This window comes from Spea bombifrons, chromosome 5 (assembly GCF_027358695.1).
Source record: "Spea bombifrons isolate aSpeBom1 chromosome 5, aSpeBom1.2.pri, whole genome shotgun sequence".
In the NCBI taxonomy this organism is placed as follows: domain Eukaryota; kingdom Metazoa; phylum Chordata; class Amphibia; order Anura; family Pelobatidae; genus Spea; species Spea bombifrons.
The window spans coordinates 32245165-32268859 of NC_071091.1; the positions used below are offsets into that span (position 1 = coordinate 32245165).

Below are 23695 nucleotides of genomic sequence, written 5' to 3' on the forward strand. Positions count from 1 at the left end.
AATCAGTACAAACTATAGGTAGTTTTAATAAGTGTACTAGATAGGTCGGAAAAAAATTCTGTTTACCCTTTGGATATTATGAAATGATGAAACTCTTGTCAGCTCATTCTTTAGTGAATAAATCCATTGGTGTTTTCAATTATGTTTCTCTAACATTAAAACATAATGCTGTCCAGAAGGCTTTGTCTTCCCATTCCCTCAAGATTGTAAGCTTGCGAGCAGGGCTCTCTCCACCTAATGTATCGGTTTGTCTTAGTCTTGTCATACCCCTTGTATGTATTATATAATAATAATAATAATAATAATAAAATTCACATGCAAGATTTGATGGTACATGGCCCCTTCCATCGTCCCTTTGATGTGCTGAAGGTGTCCTGGACCTTAGCAGAAAAACACCCACCAAAGCATTATGTTTCCACCTCCATGTTTGACGGTGGGGATGGTGTTCTTGGGGTCATAGGCAGCATTCTTCCTCCTCCAAACACGGCGAGTTGATGCCAAATAGCTTGATTTTATTCTCATCTAACCACAATACTTTCACCCAGTTCTCTAAATCATTCAGATGTTCATTGGCGAACTTCAGACGGGCCTGTACATGTTCTTTCTTGAGCAGGGGGGCCTTGCGGGTGCTGCAGGATTTCAGTCCTTCACGGCACCTTGAATTCATTAACAAGATCATCCTGTGTAGTTCTGGGCTGATTCCGTTCTCATGATCATTGAAACTCCACGAGGTGAGATCATGCATGGTGCCCCAGACCGAGGGAGATTGACAGTTATTTTGTGTTTGTCACCTTCTCACCAAGCTGCCTTGACGATGGTCTTGTAGCCCTTTCCAGCCTTGTGTAGGTCTACAATCTTGTCCCTGACATCCTTGGACAGCTCTTTGGTTTTGGCCATGGTGGAGAGTTTGGAATCTGATTGATTGGTTCTGTGGACAGGTGTCTTTTATACAGGTAACAAGCTGAGATTAGGAGCACCCCCTTTAAGAGAGTGCTCCTTATCTCAGCTCGTTACCTGTATAAAAGACACCTGGGAGCCAGACATCTTGCTGATCGATAGGGGATCAAATACTTATTTCACTGAGTAAAATGAAAATCAATTTATAACTTATTTGAAATGTGTTATTCAGGATATTTTTGTTGTTATTCTATCTCTCACGGTTCAAATAAACCTACCATTGAAATTATGGACTGATCATGTCTTTGTCAGTGGGCAAACTTACAAAATCAGCAGGGGATCAAATAATTTTTTCCTTCACTGTATCTTTTCAGCTCATCATCCTTTGAGGTGATCCTACTTGTTTCACATGATGGCTGCCAATTTTTTCATTCAGAAACAAGAATATAATATGGGGCTAGAAATGTGTATTTTCTGCCTGTACAAATATTACGCTTAACTATCCTATGTGTATTTTTATATGTATACAATTTTCTTCCTAGAGCATTGCTGTCAATATGAAAGATCCCAAAGGGACCAAAATTATTCAAGAGGTGCGTAAAGTACAGAATCATTTTTGTACTATACTAGATACTGGAATATAAAATTATATTTATTTTTGTCAATTATAATGTAATATCATTTATTATTATATAAATCATTTTTTATCACTGACATTTTTTAGACATATTCATTAGATTTTTTTTCTTCAGCTTGCAAAAGCCTGTGATGTTTTTGTTGAAAATTATATTCCGGGCAAACTAGCGGAGATGGGACTGGGTTATGGTGACATAAAAGAAATTGCCCCTCATATTGTTTATTGCTCTATTACAGGTAAGGTTAACTTTTTCTCAGCTCTTTATCCTGTTTTTTTTAGTTGTGTTATTAGTTTGTTGTTGTGTTCTTGAAGCAGAAGAATAATTTGCGTGTTAATGTTCAGAGTAATCTCAGGTGCCCAGTTGCCAAATGCATGGGTGCTGATCTTGGCTACTGGGTACAACATTTCAAAAAGAAACTGGAAATATTCACAAATCTAAAAGTCTGATGCTTAAAAATAAAGATTTTAGGCGGCTACCTGAAATGTGTGTTTATCTTGCACATACATATAAATACCACCACATTTAAATAATTGTTGTATCCTTTACACATAATTGTGTTAACCTTTCATGCAGCCGTCTCCGAACATGAACTTTGCAATTAAAACCAAAATGTTAAATTTTAATTTGTCTATAAACCAGAGGATTTCCAGTTTCCCACTGTATGTATTGTTGGCTCATGTTTAACGCCTTGACTTGTTTTTCTGTGTAAGCGGGGCCGATTCAAGGCTCTGGTGGGCCCTGGGCAAACAATATAATAGTGGGCTCCTGTCCTGTCCTGTAGTGGGGGTGGGCAGGTGCTGTAGTGGGAAGTACAGGGGCTGTAGTGTGTGTGGGGGGGCAGGGCTTGTAGTGGGGGGACAGACAGGGGCTTGTAGTGTAGTGGAGGGGATAGGTGCTGTATGGGGGGGTGAAGGATATAGTGGGGAAAAGGAGCGGAGGAAAAATTAGTTGATTATAAAAATCAAAACAAAATTTATTTAAAAAAAATCTTCGAAGATGGCCGCTAGATGTGTGGCCATGTTTGAATTCCACTACCACGGACAGCGAGTGATTAAAAGCGCAGAGGGGGCAACAAATTGGGTGACCACATTTTTTTTCTGCCATTCAGGGACACACTATGAAGCAGATGAGATTACACAAATAGGTCTATATTTATATAAATATATATATATATATATATATATATATATAATTTATACACTGATGCACACCGTCACATACACATAAAATACATTTTATATATTTTTTATATATATATATTCTATATATATATATATAAATCTCACAGTCACACACATAGTCAGACATAACTGGTGCTGGCTGCAGCTTACTCTTGTGATGTGTTGTTGTGAAGGAGGAACTCAGCCTATCAGGAGAGGCTTCTGAACTCGTAGGCAGTCTCTCCTGATTGGCGGAGGTCTCCTTCACTCAGACTCCTCATTCCGGGACAAGGCACCCGGGACCCAGGACTTAAAGTCTCGTTGCGGGACTGTCCCGGGCAATCCGGGACATGTGGTCACCCTAGCCCCAAACTGGCAGTATGACTGTCAGTGGGCGCCCGAAGGTTAGTGGGCCCTGGGCAACTGCCCACTTTGCCCGCTGAATAAAGCCGCCTTGTGTGTAAGAAGTGGTATAGAGCCCGCTCTTTTTCAACTAAGTCTGCACTTTGCTGACTGTCTTTTGCTTACTAGAGTAGGGTGTTCCAGGTTCTTGAATTTTAGAAGTAGATGCTGGCCTATACCACAATGATGAGTTAGCTTAATATATTGGTCTATACTGGTTTATTCTGACCCATATGATGGTATTTTAAGTAGCGCTGAAATGAAACCCATTAGAAGAAGTAAACTAATAGTAAAATTGTAGACACACATAGAAGGTCATGAAAATATGGCTACCACAAAACTGAAAAAGGGTTCTGGGAAAATTATGCCCATCTGGTGGGCGTGAACTGGCCGTAGGGCTGGTGGGCTGGTTTATTTTTAATGCTCGGGCCTATTTTTGATACCACTACAACCATGCCATCTTGCATACCTTATACTTTTTATAAATTTTTGTACTAATTTATTCTGAACTTGGTATTTAGTTGTGTCCCATAGTCCTTACTTTGTGCCCTAGAGTCCATATATTCCACAAACTCTGGCATGTCCTTATCAGACAGTTATGTGGCTACATTAGTTTATTGAGAAATGTTTCACTTACACAAATATGACTGCTTTTGTTGTTATACTATTTTCTTGACCACAGTTTATGACAATGCTCCATCTAGTGGCTGTTTATTGTTACAATAGTATTTCTAAATATCTTCACAATTTTGGGTACTTAAAAAGAGACACATCACTAGGTAAAGCCTTTCATTATTGTAACTTCCGTTTGAATGTTCACTGCCTGCAGCTTACTTTCTCTCTGTCCTGATGGCCAGAACTGGTTGCCAGTAGTAAATACTGTCAGATCCTTGCTTCCAACATTTTAGGCAGCCAGACCCTGTTTAACGGCAGATCAAAAGCATTTGGCCCTTTCCCCATACCCCAGGCTAAACACCTTGCAGGAGATGCATTCAGCCGGTTGCCCGAACGTGATTCACATTCAGTCAGCTCCAATGAACATTGCGCGCAGGAGTCTCTTTAGTTGGCGGTGCTCATGTGTAAAGTCTTCCCATCGGTTTTAATGGAAGCACTTTCCTGATTGGCTTTTCTTTATATTTTTTTTTTTGTTTTGGAGGAATGCATATTATAGTACTCACAGAGTACTTTAATATGCATTCTTCTATAAGAGGGGTATCCTTTTAATGTTTTTTAGATGCAGTAGGCATACGGGCAAGTGGACGTATTTACCAAATGGGGTGGAGCGTAGTGCTTACCTGACAAAAATTCTAACTTGACAAAAAATCAGTTGGTGAACATTTTTGAGGAAGTTCACACATTAATCTATTTTTTTTTTTTATCCTACTTCGTACTTAGATTTAAGTCATTAATGACCTGTCTAGCACAAATAGTGTTTAACATCATGGAGACCAGGGAGTAAGATTCCTAGGTTAATTGGGCAAAGTATAAACATGCATCATATTTCTGATCAAAGTCAGAGGCAAGTACATTTCCTGGATTCAGGAAACTGGCATGTTTTCAGATTCTCAAAGAGCAAAAGGTCGTTTCATAATAGCAGGGATGTTTATTTTATTGTAATTAAACTGTGGATGGTTCAGTTGAAAAAAGGCAAATCTTTGTTTACATGAATTCGGTTCCCATGTGGTATACCCACTTAAGGCAAAATAACCAAAAATGGAAGGTTCTTAAGATCTTAAAATTTTACAAAAGCATATTTATTTCTTCCTAGAATTATCATCCTTTGAATTCAATGCAGGGATTTATATTGGTATTTCAGCTTTCATCTGACTTAGCTTCAAGTTTTATTTTTCTTCTTAGAATTATCATCCTTTGAATTCAATGCAGGGATTTGTATTGGTATTTCAACTTTCATCCGACTTAGTTTCCAGTTTAATAATTTCATGGGAAATGTAAGGGGTATTACAGATGATTAAACCTAAACAAACCAAAGCCCCCAAAACTAAAATAATCAGGGCTCGTGTATTTTCAGAATGTGAGAACATGTTTCCGCTATAGAAATCCAGCTTCCATAATGTAGAAAACATACAAGTTTAACATGACCTGTTCACTGCTATTAATAGTCAAACACAAGTTTGCGAGGTAGCAGAGCTTTAACCTCCATGGGACAAGGGGGCAGGGGTGGACTGGGGCAGGGGGGCGGCAAATGCCCCCTTGGCTGGTCAAAATTGCTCACAAAGGGCAGGAACGCAGCCAGATCCCACAGTGTGCGAGTTGCCAGAGAGAAAGCTGCCAGTGAAGTAAGGGAGATGGAGGGAGCTTGTGAGTGAGGGGTAAGGGAGGGAATATGTATGAATGTGTGTATGTTTGTTAGAATGAGAATGTATGCATAAGTGTGTGTTAACGTACAGTAAGTGTGTATGTGAGCATGAATGTGTAAGTGTTTGTGTGTTAGCATAGACTTTACTTTACATTTAATTGTAACTGCCTTTGACCTAAACTTGAACAATATACTGTTAGGACCTAATATAAAATGAATATGGGGATTAAATACCAAAATCAATTTCTGCGATCTGATGTGAATCAAATAAAAAATAAATTAAACTTAACTTTTATTGAAATATCCTAAACAAAAAATTGAAAAGGAACTTCCCAAGGGAATGCAGGCTAACAACTATATGGGTACCTTTATCCTTCCCTGACTCATGTCATGGTGAATCTAGTTACTTCATTTGTGAGCCGGATTATATTTCAAAATGTGTGTTATTCTCAAATTACAAAATTAACTGGTGGCTTTGCATAAAAAGAGGCATGGTAACAACTCAAGAATGAACAGCAATTAAATAGCTTGTCGTATGATTTGTTTTAGCTGACTTGGGCCATCACAGAGGGCCCACCATTACACTTGGGTCTCAGATACCTACTTATGAGATTTCATAATGATGAAAAATGCTTAAAAATGGCTTTGTAATATAGAGGGTTTTGTAAAATGTAAGATTAAACAGAGGCAATGGTGACATTTTGCGTAAATAGAGAACAATAATGTATTCAAGTACATATTCTGTATATGTAGCTGTTGTCCTCAAGTAGGATTACGCTGTACTTCTAGGCATACTGAATCCATATACAAACCTCTCGACATTCACAGTTTGATTCTCACTGATGCCTCCTTTCCTCTTAAACACATACTGCACACTACATGTCATATGTGATGCCGGATCTATGTGCGCAGGACAATAAGACAGAGAGACTCAAAGGGACAGCATTTCATGGAGAAACCTGCCACATGATCTGTTTTCATTATTGTTTGTATTATATTTTACGTAAATGTATTATTTAACAAAAAAAGTAACGGCAGTGATAGTTGAATGGTAATTCTCATTTACTTTTTGCATTGTTTCATTCAGTAATGCTAAGTCTTAATAAGCAGGTTGTGTTTTAATGTTTCTGCTTTCATTTCTGCTGATGTCGGTGTAGAACGTGACACAATGAGGCTTTGTAAGTAAAGTATTTTGGATGCTTGGACACTCCATCTTTTTCATGGATAAGATGGATATTAAAGTTTTTAACGCTTCTGAAAATCCATTCAGCAGTGCTGTTCAATTACTATTACGTATAGCTGTATCACTAAAATAATCCAGTTGGTATCTAATGTATCTTTCCAGACTCTTAAGTATGAGTGCTTCCCTGCTATTATAAAGTGTCATACCTGAACATGTTTTCGTGCCAAGTTGTATTTTATGTCTGCATTCCCTACTTTAAGAGATAATGAGAATAAATGTTAATATCCCGCAAGGAAGGGCCTGCAAAGATGCTTGGTTTCACGTTTATGTCCTTTACTTTCCAGCTGGATGTATGTGGTCTGTGGTTGGATGACCGAAGGCATTTACATGACCTCTATGAAAGGTCATCTGATCTGAATGATATCATGCAGTTCATTTATAATTAACAATATAACATCACTTGAGTGGGTTTATTGCAAATATGATAACACGCCTTGAGCTCTTCCTAAGCTCTATTTGTTTATTTTTAATGTTATTTAGGTTTCATTCTTCTATTTGGCTTTTTTATATCAGATAATGCTAGCGTCAGAAACAATAATTTGTTTTAGGTTACAGTGGAGAAAAGAACAGACGTTTAAAGGATGGTTTGTAACCGCCTCCTTGCAACCCAAACGTTCCTGTCAGGATAACATTTCAAATGGAACTAATGATACTCTTCAGATTCTAATCATAGGTTAGGTGCTATTCATTAAAGGTCGAGTGAATGCTCCTTGGCTGCCAAGTTGTGTTTGTAGTAGCAAACTGGCACGAGTTGGTCAAAAAGTAAGACTTGCAACGTCTTACTGCAAATACCGTATTGGCTCGAGTATAGGCCGCATCCGAGTATAGGCCCCACCCTAAAAGTAAGCCACTCTGCCCCCCCGAGACATGCTGCCACTCTGTGTGTCCCACTCTGTGTCGTTGTCCCCCGAGATATGGTGCCACTCTGTGTGTCCCACTCTGTGTGTGTGTGTGTCCCCGAGATATGCTGCCACTCTGTGTCCCCCTCGAGATGTGCCCCCCCCTAGATTTAGGCACCGGAAGTTGTATACCATTCTGCGTAGAATAGATGTCCCCCGCCGGCCCCGCAAGACACCGGGGACTCCGGGAGTCTGCACTGGTAAGGAGGATTGTTAAAGCTTACCACGCAGAGGTTCACCGGCGAGCGTAAACAACCTCCGGGCAAATACGGTATATATTTTTTGGACTGGCAGCATACATGTCTCACATCAACTTAACTGCAGCACTGTTGAGTTGATTTGATTAAAAAACCAAACAAGGAACTCAGGGATTTTTTAACCTCCAAATGTTTTGTGAGTTGTGCAAGTGTGAATAATGGATGCATGCAGTCTGTTCTCCAACCACTTGGTGCCACTTGTGCAGGGGAGTGTGGGTATTATTGTTATTAATCATTGATTTATATAGCACTATCATATTCAACAGCACTGTACCATGGATAAACCGGACACAACAAATATTGCATCACAGAACAATTTGGACTTAAACGGTCAGAATGCCCCTGCTCAAACAAGCTGAGGAGCAATCTAGAAGAAGGTGGGGATATATTACACAGGTGAAATGTTTGAGGTAGATCAGCCAAAAAAAAATATATACCAGTTTAAACATTGTTAAATTACTTTTTGGTACCTCAAGTCCCGGAGCAAATTTTTGCCCTTTTTGTCGGTTCAGCGATTATTCTCCTTTCCTGTGAATATTGTACCTATGTAAACTATATATTGTTTTTTTTAAAGAAGAGATATAGCTTTCTTTTGATACCATAGTTGGATGATTAGCTGAAAATTTAGCATGAGAAATTTAGTAAAAACTAGCGAAAATTTAAAAAAAACAAGTTTATCAATTCAGGTGTCCTGATTTCAGAAATACCTAATTTGTATAGATTTTCCATACTTTCCCAGCATTTATAGGCTTAAACTTATGGCTTAACGAGTTTGGGGGTTGTTTACGGGGGCAAGAGGGTTATACTGGGTAGATGGGATGTAAGGTTTTTTAATTTTTTATTATCATCTTTTTTATATATATATTTTATTTTTTTATTTTATTTTTTATATTTTGTTTTTGTATTTTTTATATATATATATTTTTTAAATGGTTAGTGGTCCTCTTAGGGACCTCTTGAACATGTTATCAATGCCAGTGATGTCACAATGACATCACTTAGCTCACTTTATTGTTTTTTTTATTATTATTTATTGTATTATTTTAATAATTTTTTTGTTATTATTTTTTTAAATGACTAACCGTTTTTTCCCCTTCGTTTTCTGTTTCAGCATGGGAGGAGGGTGAGAGACATGGTTTCTTACTCTCCTCCCAGCGATCCCCCTGCACCGATCACACTGTGATCTCTATGCAGGTCCTCACAGACGTGCATAGAGATCGCAGCGTCTGTGCCTCATCGGAGGACAGGATATCTCCTGCAGGGGATATCCTGTCCTCCAATGAACTTCCGGGTGACGTCAGCAGTGACGCAACCCGAAAGTGAATGCCCGATTGCGCGGTCGGCATTTAAAAATGTAACAGCTTTCCGTCTTTTGTGCTCTGAAAAAAACCCTCATCTTATAATTGATAAAAAATCGATTCAACTAATTTTATCGATTAGTTGTTGCAGCCCTACACTAAAGGAATTTGTGAACATTTAGTGATATGGAAGTTCTTATTCTGACAATATCTGCAAGATCCAATGTTTTATTTGCAGTTTTGTGCACCAGATATTTCATGAGTAAAGATAGAATCACAATATTATTTGCATCTAAATATTTTTGCACTTTAAAAAAATGCTCTTTGACATATGCTTATTTAAAAACATTTTTTATATCATTTTCTTTTAGATTTAGATTAAATTCATAATCCAAAATAAACAGTAGATGGTGCTGGTTAGCGATCTTAATGATTATATAGTTACAATGTTTTGTAAGAAAGTTTTTCTCAGGAAACAGTAGGCAAAAAATTATTTTGACATGATACAATATGTAGTATGTGATTGTTTAAAGGTTCCAAATGTACTTTCATTTTTTTGCTTGTAATTTAGGGGCCACCAATAAAAAGCAGTGTTTTTGTTATTAATTTTAATAATCTTTTCCCAAAAAATTAATTTTAATATTGTTTTGCCATTTTTTTCACAACACCTTAAACTCTATTCTGCATCAAGTTCAATTTGCCGTTACTGAACTGAAGTCATTTGTGAGACTTTTTTTTTTTTTTTACATTTTCTGGTAGCCAAATAAAGTCTCCTAAACTTTCATCTCAAGCAAGTCATATGTAAATATGTGAGTTGTTTTGCCAGGGTAGGTATGGAAGTGTATGCAACCAACCACTCAACTTTTTTTTTGCTTGACAAGGGGGTAAAAACTGGCCAGGGCAACTATCATATCCGCCACCTTGCACTTTCCTGCAGGGGTGCGGTGAAGTGGGTGCAGCGAGGCGCCCAACGGGGCTATGTAATGCTGGGAGTAGAGTATTTAAGTGTATACTGGTGTATACTGTAGTGTCAAAGTTAGTGTGTATGTGTGTAAATGTATAGTGCTGGAGTCAGTCTGTGAGTGTGTGTACATACTGTAGTGTCAGAGTAAGTTTTTATGTGTATATGTATAGTGCTAGAGTCAGTGTGTGTGTGTGTAAATGTCAGTATATCTACTGTATTTTAGTGCCATATTCAGTCTGCATGAGTGCATTGTGTTAGAATAGTGTATGTGTATACGAACCATATAGGATTCTAATATTTTCTCACAAGAGACACCTGACCAGACTAGCCCTTCCAGGGGCTATGGTATCATGACTGGTCTGGTGCACCATAATTCTATTAACATCCTGTTTCTAGCCCCGATCTGTACCCTACCAATGCCCCACCATAACCCCCCCAATTTACTCTGCCTGACTTGCATATTACTTCTATATCTCCAGTAGTTGGATATGTGGAGTTTTCTTCTGCTGATTCATTTTTTTTGTTATGGGCCAAATATGGATAATCGTTCAATTCTGAGATGTGTTTGGCTTTGTTGCAGATGATTGGGTCATGGACACCCATGCGAACTGCAGGAGCACTTACTGAAATAGCTGGTCGTACTTTCTGTCTCAGCTATTTGGCTGAGATGGGTGCTGACATCTTCTGGGTGGGCCTGTAGCTGAGATTGCAATCTGAACAGCCACGCCATGTTTTTCTCACATGTTTTGTGCCATTTATGCACTTTTGGACATAAACTCAAAAAAGTTGCTAGGCACAGCATGCCTGTTGAGTCGCAAGAAATGTTTTTACATAGGAAGTTTTAAGTTGTATAAACTTATCAACAGATTGGTGATGTTGTACGTGTTTTTATTCTAAAAATGATATATTCTGGAAACCCACTTCCAAAAGTGGAAAAAAAGTTCCCAGAAGGTAAAAAATATTTTTCCGTTTTTATTTTTTATGAGAATATCATAAATCTTTAAAAATATAGATCTGTTCTTATTCAATGCAACTGAAATACATTAAGAGATTTTAATATTCCATATAATTCCTTAGAGATAATTCCAGCTCTCCATCAAGCACCATCACTGAATTGAGGCATTACTGTTAACAAGCTTAGTAAAATAATCTAGCCAACACCATGAAGATACATCAGTTTGTAATATAAAGAGTGTAGCATTCATTTACAATGTGTTTTCTATTCAGTTTTTTTAATTTAGGTTAATTAAATCTGGCAAGCTATTGTGGGGAAAGAAATGTAATTATAATCTACACTAGGCATGGCATGGCAAAGATCTGCTAACAACAGTTCCTCCTCATAACAATTACACATACAACACTATGTTTTTTTTTTGCTAATTTTAGCATAAAAAACACGCTACTCCAGAATTTGTCATGATCATGTCATCCAATTTTGTCTGATCTAACGTAGCTGGTTGTGCTAACATTTGAGCTACTTGCAATATATTAGAGAGTGTGGGACACTATTCATTTGAAACATTCATGTTTTTAGTGTGGGTATGAACTCCCTGCTGACTATACTGCATAAATCCAGAATTGGTATCTCTACTGTAATGCTAATGCCATGTAATGCTCAAATTATCTCACCTTCTTTTGTGCATACTATTATGAATTTGCATTACAAACCGCTAATTTGTGTAAGTTGAAGTTTTGTTTTCTAACATGTTTTCATTTTCAAACTGTTTTGCTGTTTTAAAGGCTATGGACAGACAGGCCCGATGTACAAAAGAGCAGGTTATGATGCTGTTGCCTGTGCTATGTCTGGACTTATGCATATTACGGGACCTGAGGTAATTTTCATTAAATTCATTATGGTGCTCTGAAATAATTACAGTCCTTAATGCCATTTTCGGGTTTAGAAAGGAATAGTAAGCGAGAGATATCTACATCCTTCATTGGCCTGCATTTGTTGCTGTTGTCACCTGTCAGCGCTTACTTCACAACAACCCCCCCTTTGTTGTATCTATCCTCATTTGTGTCAATGTAACAAAGCCCAGGTTGTTAAAGGGTCCTTGAATTGTTTAAAATACCCTGTTTCTTTTGGCATTCAGGATGGTGATCCTGTCCGTCCAGGAGTGGCAATGACTGACCTTGCAACAGGACTGTATGTTCATGGAGCAATAATGGCTGGTTTGATACAAAGAAGTAAAACCGGGAAGGGAATGCACATTGACTGCAACCTGCTTTCATCACAGGTAAGCCTGCCAGCTCTCATAAAATAACTGGTATTTGATACCAAGTGTGTTCTGCCAGTGTGTTGGTTTCCATGTATTTATTCTGCATGGATGGCAAACTCATTGAGTAGCAAAATATAATGCTCATTGGGTAGCTGCCGACTCTTTAGAGACTTCACACATGTCCTCTCCATGGTATTAATTGTGTTGTTGCATTGTGTAGAATGTTGTACTCGGCTTGTACTGGATCCCAGTCTTTAATAATGAGATAGAGCGGCCTGCAATAGCACAGATCTCTATTTACCGTACCTGCTCGATTATAAGATGACCCTGATTATAAGTTGACCCCCCCAAATTTGAATATTAATTCAGGAAAAAATAAAAAACTTGAATAAAAGTCTACCCTGAAGGAAAAATGTTTTACTAGTAAATATTCACGTGTGAACAATTTTTTTCAGATTTAATAAAAACTATGAATGAGAAATCTATTTCTTGTTTTTATTCTGTTTAATTTGCCAACCTGCCCCCCCCCAGTTATACACATCTGAGCCCAGTTATGCACATCTTCCCCCAGGCTTGCCACTCTGCTCCCCAGATATGCCTTATACCCCCTATATGCTACTCAGCCCCCCCGATATGCCACTCTGCTCCTCCCAGACTTAACAATGCATCCCCAGACTTGCCCCCCCCGCTTCAGACTCCCTGGTATCTAGTGGGGGTAGCCGGTGGATGTTTGTGCGATGTATGTAGACACCCTCTGCTGCCCGGCACCTCTGCCAGGGCTTCTATGAGGGAGTGCTGAAAGATCATGTCACACCAGCGCTCGTTCATAGAAGCCCCAGTGGAAGTGCTGGGAAGCAGGGGAGGTTGTCTACGTGCATCGTGCAGACTTCCACCGGCTGCCAAAAAGGAGGATCCAGGGGCTCTGCAGCGATGCAGGGGATCAGGTTCTTAATCTTATAGTCAGACCTCTATTTGAGGTCTGATTATAAGGCGACCTTGAATATAAAACGAGGGGTATGGCTCCCCAACTAGCCCATGTTCCCTACACCTACAGAAGCGGAATTGTGGAGAGCCCAGTTCAACAGCTGTGCAATGATCGAATATTTGGACTGTCCTGCAGAACATGGATTGGTTGGGATGTATCCAACAGAGACAATGCTTTTAAAGATATTAAGATATGTGTATGAGGATTAAGCAACTGTTTTTAACCACCAGTTTTTAATACATTTTATGGCTTTAAATCATAGACTTTAAATGTATAATATAAACTAATAACTAGTATTTTCAAAAGTACAAGTTCAAGAGTGAGGGAAGAGAGAACCAAAAGAAGAAAAGACAATGTTACAGCTCAAACACAAGGAAAAAACTTGTTTTCAAATAAAATTAAAAAAAACCAAATTGGTTCAGGGAGCCATGTGTTCATGTTCTCTTCCTAAAGAGGACCACAGTAATAAAAGTGAATGCTAGCCAGAACTTTTTATATAATGAAGAAACAAGAAGGGGTGTATAGAAACATAAGCAATAATAATAATTCTATTGCATGTTTTGTTACATTTTAAAATACTAAATGTCTTTTTTTTCAAATTCTTTACTTTATAAGATTATAAGCTTCTAATAAGGGCTTTCTAACTTTCAAACAGCTTTGCAAAGCTGAAAGTTGAGTTTGAGTTCTTGGTGAGTAATAGCTGGTGGGCAGTGTGCGTCTCTTGGGTTTATATATAATTGTTTAAACCACCAAACCCACTGGCCATGGAATGAAGGGTTATAAGGGCGTAGGTGATCTCTATACTCCCAGGGTTTTTAGTGCTTGTCACCTTCTTGTTTGATAGGGGGTCTGTTTTCTTGGCATTGTCATGCCCAAGGCCAGATCAAGGAGCTTGGGGCCCTGGAACACTTATAGTCAAAAGGCCCATCTTTTCTTTCGCCCAACTATTTTTCCCAGCTCAACATAATAAAACATAACAGACAATAAAACACTAAACTGTTTATATCAGGTTCCTCTACATTCTGCTCATATTTAAGCATTGACACCGCATTATGTCCCTCCTAATGATTGGCCTGGCCACTTCACATGTGCAAATCATGCTTCACTGTAAAATAGAGACTTTACTTTTGCAGTCAATGAAGTGTCAATCTGTTGTAATATTGGAAAAGACTTAGCTTTTCTGCTAGTATCTGACAGTCCCTCACACTAACCTAGAGATCACAGGCTGCACAGTTTATGACATCAGTGGTACGGCTCAGGCTACTACAAATCAAGTAAGTGTAAGGTGGGGGACTCAGGCCTCATCTACCACTCTGGGACCCTTAAGCTATTGTTCTCTGTGCTCCACAGTTAATCTGGCACTGGTCATGTCAAATGTCATTCTGCTCACATGACCTTGCCTGCAACATGAATTTTATTTCAGTGGAATTCGCTTTTGCCTACTACAAGCAATTCATATTGCAACTGTAGGCTGTTGGGGGAACTAAGGACACCCAAGGAAAACTTCAGGCATGTTTTTAGCACATTACTTAAAATAGATAAATAGATCTTAAATAGACTCCAGTGCCCTCTGTTGATGGTCAGGTTTTCACTCATATCCATTATTTTCCAACCAAAAAGACTTTATGCTTAGTACAGATCTTAACAAATGTACTGTTACAAAAATTAGAGCCAAAGCATCATTAGTAATTTATCACTCCACAATCCAATAATAATGTATAAACTGCAATATTTAGATTTATGGAGTGTCAGTGTTCACTCATTACCCATAATAGGATTGTCTGGGTTTCTATGGTTTGATTGATTAACCCCTAGAGAATTGTGTTTTGTACAATGTGATCTCCACATGTAACTACCAAGAAAATGAATATTAATGAATTTAGCTGTGTCTCAGTCCATCAAATCTGCTGCTATTCATTTTGACATTTAGTGTTTTATTGTATAGTAGCAGAAACACAAAAATCAAGTTCATTTTCAGAAGAAAAATATATAACTGGATCTGGTTTCAAGCTGGTCCCAAGTTTTCAAGCAGAAGCACATCTTAGAACTGTGTATAATTGACATCATTAAAGAAAACAAGAAAAAAAAGTGTTAACACTTATTGAAATTCAAGGTTTGTTTGAAGAACCTGGTTTTAATTAAATATAGGAAGGATATGAACATTTCCAAGAAATTCCTTAAGCCACAACTAAAGAATTGGAAAACTTTTCAAGTAATTATAACCGCATTCAAAACCTACTTCCTTTCATGGAAGGCTGCTTTCTGAGCTGTCTTACCTACTTGATGCCAATGTGAACACGTCTCCACAGGTCTGTCTTGTTGAGAGGTACATAGTTGGCCCTCCTTTTAAAACCTATGTAGTGTTACCTTCAAAACTCTCCTTTGGATGTGTAACTCTCCTTTACTGTAACACCCTTAATGTGAAAATTTGAACTCATCTTAATAAAGAATTCAAAAATTACTAAAAGAGAAGAAAATAAGTATTTTTTAGAACAGCGAGTATACAATTGCAGGGTGAAATTTAGTATGGCTGGGGCAGATTCTATAAAGATCAACAGAAACCTAACAGTATTTGCTGTGTTCAATGGTTGGTCTCTTCAGAGAAGTATGTAATCTATCCTATTAAAATGTAATCTATCCTGTTAATATCCACAACCTGTATTTTGGGAAATAAACCTTCCTCTGTCCCCACCATCAAGATCTTCAGGGTATCTCCTGTCTCATTTTCCTAATAGATTGTTTGCTTGCATAAGCAAATCACTCTTCTCCTGTAAAGAGTATGTTGTGTTCATATTCTCGATTCTGATATTATTGTCAATTTGGAATTTTTGTAATATTGCTTTAAAATCTGCTGGCTCGCTATAGATAAAATATGATTTGATGTGTTAGGTCCACACTACATGTGTGTGCATGTGTCAGATTTTAGGAATATCAAAATGTCTCAGCTTTGGATCTTAAAAAAATCCTTATATTGCAGATATGGTAGACAAAGTCTGGCTAGTCATTTAGTGAGGAGCAGATTAATGTCGAGTAAGGTCCAGGAGCAGCACAGTTACTTGAGGCTCTGTGTATAGTGTATCATATCATTTTAAACTTACGATACTATATGACACAGTTACCTATTAATAGTTGTGTTTATTCCTGATCCATGTATATTTAAGCTTTTTGCAGTCCTGAGATTGCTGAATGCCAGGAGATATAGTCTGCCAATATCTATTGCCTGACAAGATTTGGGTCCTGCTTTGGATCAACTCTAACATTGTTAATTGCACCTACATACTTAATGTCAGCTAGAGTCACCTGAACCCATAGAGATGTCTGTTGGTTCAGGTGAAGATATTCAGAAATATGCCTTGTTTGGAGTATTCAAAGACAGTTGCTCTCAAGCTGTGATGTATATTGCAAGGTATTAACTTCTTACCAAGGCATAACTGAAACAATTCTGCAACAACAAGTTAGTAAAAAACAACAGACGAAGCCTTACTTTTTAATTTCTAATTCCCAGTCAATTCATCTGTTAGAATAATGCAGTCTGTGGTTACTTTATCGTTTACAATCTCAAATCAATGTCAGACACAGACATTTTTGTAAAGCCTGATCATCAGCTCCTAGCACACTTTGGAAAATACATACTAGTTGAGACACATAGCTACGGGCAGATTACTATGTAGTGGCACTTACACCCATAGAACTATTGCTACTACTTATACTAGCGAGTCTACTGATTGGGTAACTTGCACACAAATGGTAAACTATATTTACAGATTTGATTATGGAATGCAGTCACTATTATAGATTTAACACTTTATAACCAAAGTGTTTAAATGTGCATAGAAACTGGACTCAATCATGGTATTTCAATCAGACCCATTGCCACAGGTGTATAACATCAAGCACCTAGCCATGCAGTATGTATTTACAAACATTTGGGTTCTGAAGACCTTAGTGAATTCAAGCGTGGTACTGTAATAGGATGCCACCTTGACAGTAAGTCAGTTTGTGAAATTTCATCCCTGCTACATATTCCACAGTCAACTGTAAATGGTATTATTTGAAAACAGAAGCGCTTAGGAACAGCAGCAGGGATCACGAGTGCTGAGGCGCATAGTGCATAAAAGTTGCCAACGCTCGGCTGATTCCATAGCTGAAGAGTTCCAAACTTCCACTGACATTAATATCGGCACAAAAAATGTGCGGTAAGAGCTTCATGGAATGGGTTTCCGTGGCTGAGCAGCTGCTTGCAAGCTTCACATCACCAAGTACAATGCCAAGTGTTGGATCGAGTGGTGTAAAGCAGACCGCCACCTGACTCTGGGGCAGTAGAAATATGTTCAGTGGAGGGATAAATCACACTTTGTCCGATGGGCGAGTCTGGGTTTGGCGAATGCCAGGAGAACGTTACCTGCCTGACTGCATTGTGTCAACTGTAAAGTTTGGTGTATGAGGGATAATGGTATGGGTATGTTTTTCAAGGGTTGGGCCCCTTCCAGTGAAGGGGACTTTTTAGTGCTTCAGTATACCAAGACATTTTGGACAATGCTATGCTTCCAACTTTGTGGGCACAGTTTGGGGAAGGCCCTTTTCTATTCCAGCATGACTGTGTCCCAGTGCACAAAGCAAGGTCCCTAAAGACATGGTTGGATGCGTTTGGTGTGGAAGAACTTCCAGCAAACTAAGGTATGCATATTTCCACTGAAATTAAATATGCAATCAACTCTGTTATTTTAGCAGTTACATAAATAGGACATTTTGAGTTCCTATATTACAGATGGATTACAGTTAATTGAAACCTTTCAAGATGGTATTTTTATTTGCTATAATATTGGACTAAATGACATCACTGGTCATGTGTACACAAGAGAAAAATCTCCCCCGATTTCTCCACAGTAGAAATCTGTTGGTTTTATTTGTAGCTGGTCCCCTCTGATTTTGTCTATTTTGAGGAAACGTATGGTAGAGTTTGGTCAGTTGTCATTGGCAGATGTATATTAAACATTTTTTTTCTGCTCCCTTGTTTAGACTGTAAGCTGGAAAACTTTACCCAATTTCACCAAGCACTTCTCTTGCTTGGCTCAAAACAAATATAAAATTAAAAGTTTTCTAACAATTAGGGATACTAAAAGTTGGAATTTTTACACAAAACCCTTTGTAGATAAGTATGTCGATTAAGCCCAATGTCAGGGTTTTCATATACCCTATAGATAGAAGTACCTATGCACTAGTTTGGAAATTCATCTTAGAGTTACGTTTCAGACAGCTATTGCAAAATCTGTAAAGAGCCATCTCATTTATGGAGGGAAATATCTCAAAGCTGTTGTTTTAATATGTTACTCTGACAATCTTGCTAAAGATAGGTGAGGAGATAAGGTAAATATTTGGTATTGCTAGGTTAGCCACCTTTTGCCATATATACCAGTCTCTCTTGGGTAAAATAGCCATCACTTTAAATCAAAATCTTAAAATACTATTAGAGTGACAAAAAAAGAATACTCAGACTATAGCTAGTTTTAGAAAATAATTTTAATGATGTTTGATTTTGCAAAGATGACAGTTCCCCTTTAAGTATGAAGGGGCATGCAATGAATTACATGCAAAAGGTTAAATTACTTAATTAGTAAAAGAAAAGGCTGACTTAAAGGTGCCTGGCTGGAAATTGTTGATATTACTGTCACTAAGTTAAGCAGTTGGCAGTATGGGTTTATTAACACAAGTGCAGAACATAACATACAAGCAAATAGCCCTGTTTGAAGTGTTTGCCTTCATTTTTAGAATGACTCATCCAGTCTTTTTGCATTTATACTTATTTGTGCTGATATACAATCAAATGAGTCAGATGTTGTGTTGTAACAAATTATGTTTAGAATGCAATCCCAAACCCTATGTCTGTTTTTGCTGTCTGGATGCTTGACATTTAATATTTAATTTCCCTATCAGACATTAGCCAACTCAGCCATATCAGAATAATAAAGTTTCAAGCTTTGCTGATGTTAATATAAGTTCATGCACTATAAATTGACGTAAGGTAACTGCTCTGTTCAGCGGAGAATTGCTTAATCTAATTTTCCTACTGTCGCTTACTAAAATTAACTCATACGCAGAGTGCCTGGTGCTTTAAATAGATTGGGTGGACTAGTTATGGTATGTGTGTTTTGGAGATTTATCAGAAATTGCAAGATAACATATACATAGACGTCTTTCGACACATTTCAGCCTTTATGGGCCTCGTTGGTGGGTCCGGTTTGTATCCCTCTAGGCACAAGAGCATCTCAGACTTTTGTATGGTATTTCACCCTGCGGACATCTCTTGAGGCCTACATCACGGGAAAATGTGAGTCTAGAGGTGGATCTCCTTGCTCTCTTGCCTAGAGAGATACCAACTGGGCTCCACTCATGAGGCCCATTAAGGCTGAAATGTATATCTGGGGTTGTTGGCTCCCTCATGTAGAGAAAATGTTTCTCACACTTGTAGCACAATCAGACTGTATTGATAGAGATTTTTCCTCTGTAATGACACAAGAGAGTTAGAACTTGAGATACTCCTAAGCAGGGGAGTACTGTAGGACATGTTATAAAGCAACTGTCTGTTCTTGGTGAGCATCTTGGACTTGTTTTGTATGGCATAAAATACAAATTCACAGTATAATGACATAATTGGGTAGGTAGTTAGTTTGAAAAAAGATTAGACTGCATCATACTGCAGCCAACCATGCAGGTCAATGGATCCCAGACAAAAAAATACTACTACAGACATAGACAAAGCCTGTTGGTAGAATTAGTGCATGGAAAGAGTTTAAATACCAGCATTTCAAATATTCTGTGGTCTCAAGTTTTCAAAAATATATGGTTTGATGGGGTAAATTGAATGGGTTCAAAGATGTCCCAAATAGGACATGGGGCATGATAGCCACGTGTGAAAATTCTGATTTGAAAAACTGAATTGCTTGTGTTCCAAATGTGGCTTTTTGGCCCCTAAATAACCCCAAAACCTATGCTTTAGTGTTATCACTGTACTCAGGAGATGTTGCTGAACACATATTGGGGTGTTCTTTCATACTTAAAGTAGAATGTGTGTTAAAAACACACAAAAAATCACCACCACAAACTTTGACAAAGGCTGGTGGTAGAAGTAGTGCATGGAAAGAGTTTAAATACCAGCATTTAAAATAGTCTGTGGTCCCAAGTTTTCAAAAATATATAGTTTGATGCAGTAAATTGAGTGGACCGGGTTTAAAGATGTCCCAAATAGGACATGGGGGAAGGATGCAACTCCCAAATGTGGCACTTTAGCCCCCCAAATGTACCAGGAGCTGTATTTTACACCTAAAGTACATCGTGTGTGTGGAAATAAAAACACAGACGAAAAATTACTATCACAAACTTTGTAGACTTTGGTGGTAGGGTGGTTTGATGGGGTAAATTTAATTGGCTGGCTTCAAACATATCCCAAATAGGACATGGGGTCAGAATGACCTGATGTCAAAACTCCAAATCGAAAAGCAATAACAACTTTTTCCGCACTCAGGGCAAATATTAGAATCTATTTAACGTTTTTTTATTAGCTTTTGTAGATGAGTAAATAAAAGTCAGAAAAAGTGCTTTTTTAAACTTTCCACCATATTATTTGTTCTAGTGAATTAGATGATATGATGAAAATAATGGTATCTAAAGAAAGCCCCTTTTGTCCTGAAAAAAAAATATATCCCTTGTGTGGGCACACTAAATGAGAGAGAAGAAAATTACAGGTAAACAGCAAGAATGCAAAAAGGTTAAAACAGCCATTGCCACGAAGGGTACAAAAATAAAAAAACAACCCTGTCCTTAAGGGGTAAATACAGGATAAGGAGTTGCATGCTTTAGCACCAACTGCCTGAGATTGCAGACTTCTGGTTTTCAGCAAGCTCTCCTTTTCATAGATTCATAAAGTAACTGCCTAAATGCATGTTTATATATCATCCCTTAATTATTACTGAGCTACAATTCATTTATAGCAGTGCTATTTTAATGTGTTGGTCCAGAATTCATGTATATCTGGATCTGCACCATGTGACATCATACATTTTGTTCCCCTCAGATGTAACATTTTGCTAGTGCCACGTGCCATGTGCCACAAAATACTGCTATGTTCAGGTGCTTCCATTCCATATACAACATATCACCATAATACTGTGATATCCGTTCTTACCTATTGAGCATGTAAATGCAGTGTTCTAGTTTTGCAAACAAATAAGCCATCATTGTGATGACAAAACACCTTGCATTGTCGAATTACATTACAAATGTCATTAGACACAGGTGTCATTAGTACTAACTTCAAAAGGCCCACTTATTTTTCAAGAACATTTGAGGACCCCTTAAGATGTTTCAGCAACCTTGCTCAACAGAGGCCTACTTTGCACCCCTGATCGCCCTCAAAGAAAATAATCTGTAGGGTACGCAACTAGAATAGTTGAGGCCAAAAAACATTATATCTGGCATCTCATTGCAATTAACTGCACTTTGTTTGCGCACATAGAGAACTTGTGGTTACATAATCACCTGTGTGAACATGAGGGCTTAAGTATGAAAGTAGTTCTGATTCACAGTTTTAAAAGTGGATCTGTCATGTAGCAACTACTAGTGATTGGGCCACCTCATTGGCACATTTAATTATGCGCGTTACTATTTTGTGAGTTAATGATAGGTGGGTGAGCTGGCTTTAAGTACAGCTTGAGCGTAGATGGGGCCGTGGCACAGTTTATCTAGTCACACGTGAGCCAAGCCATACAGTATTTGCCTGCAACATAAAGAAAATAATTGCACATTCTGGTATTTCTCAGGCTTTAAGAGCCAGACTGAACCAAATGTTGGGCCCAGCTTGAGTCCGTGTTGGCTCATTCAGCTATCCTAGGCAGTTGATTCTGGTTAAAATGTGTTGTTATATTGCATGTTAGTAATTTCCTTAATGTTATGCAAACAGGCAACTTTGCTGTCCAGACATTCAATCATTACGGTCAGTTTACAGAAAGCAAAAACTCAAGCCAGGGAGACTAATTTATAAAGTTTAAGGCAACCCTATATGGGGCTATAACAATGTCACTGGGGAAACCGATGGCTACAAATAATATAACTCAAACAAATATCATGTTTTGGCTGTGTTGTGGTCCTCTAAAACTCAGGCAACAAATTCGAACAGTTCCTCCATTTGGGACACTTGAGTATAATTCCTCTCGGAACATGAATGGAAGATTCAGGGTGATCCTTAATTGAATTTATTTTATGTTTTCCAAGCGTTACATATGTTTCTTGACCCATTTTCTGGTCTTCAACCACACCACATTACTTATATTGCATATGAAAATGTAAACATAATTCAGTGATATATTTTTCTCCACTATACCTCTTTGCATGTGGGATTCTTTGTTCTGGATGATCTCCATGTATCATTCCACAAAAAAAACCCACCTGCAATTCAATAGAAGCTAATTTTCTTTTATAATAACAATTGGTAATAGACCTTAAACCAAAAGCAATACAAAATTGTTCAAGATGTCTAATTACAAAATACACAAAAGCACACATTTTGGAAAAAGCATTGTAGTGAGATAGCTGGTCATTTTCTAAAACGCCAGATGTGATTCCCAAAGGTCATTGACTGACTGTCACCATTACATGATTGTAGCCAAGGACGCCATCCTGCATTATAGACTGTGTCGTGTACACTTTGAGCAGACACATCGTGATTTTACATTGCGCCATGTCTAATAATCATTCCCTGTGGATTTTGTGAACATGAAAACCCAGCTGAGCTAATAGATAATGCCACAGCCAGCACCGGCAGTGTCCAGAAGCATCCCCTTAGATCTATAATTTTGCTGCATATACTGTATTTGTTAGAATATATCAGTGCTGTTTGAATGGGATGGGACAGAGTATATGTTAATGGAAGTTAATGACAGATAAGAACCATTCAGTCCCTCTAGCCTGCCACTTTCTAAATTATTAATATTATTAATTGGAAGTGCTTTAGGGCCAGTTGAGTAAGACCAAACAAACTGTGTTTTTGGCATGACAGTGAATGTACCTTTTTATTTATTTAGGTGGCATGCCTGAGTCACATAGCAGCAAATTTCCTTAATGGAGGAATTGAAGCACGACGTTGGGGAACAGCCCATGGAAGCATTGTCCCTTATCAGGTATGCTGTTGTTTTAATTTAAAAAACTTTAAGTAGAAAAATGCAATGTTCCATGTTTACATCCTCCTATGCACCCATATGCAGTGTTGTATTCTGGCCTAGGAGGTCAAAGCTGCAGGTCCCGGGGCGCGCCAGCCCCCCAATGTAAAACTGTGGGAAAAGATCCATGATCAGGCTCCCCAATGTGCTGCTGCTCAATGGACTTGTAAAAAGGAAGACCTTTGATCTTCCCAACATTTTCATT

At 38.1% G+C, this 23695-nt stretch overlaps 1 protein-coding gene across 1 annotated transcript in view; it reads left to right on the forward strand.

Annotated features, from left to right (window-relative positions):
- SUGCT (succinyl-CoA:glutarate-CoA transferase) overlaps positions 1–23695 on the forward strand; it is a 247269-nt gene that overhangs the window by 5420 nt on the left and 218154 nt on the right. The window contains exons 5-9 of the mRNA XM_053466256.1: positions 1440–1490; positions 1650–1770; positions 11816–11907; positions 12169–12312; positions 23356–23451. Of these exons, the coding sequence (XP_053322231.1) occupies positions 1440–1490; positions 1650–1770; positions 11816–11907; positions 12169–12312; positions 23356–23451 (504 nt within the window). The remainder of the gene's footprint in view (positions 1–1439; positions 1491–1649; positions 1771–11815; positions 11908–12168; positions 12313–23355; positions 23452–23695) is intronic.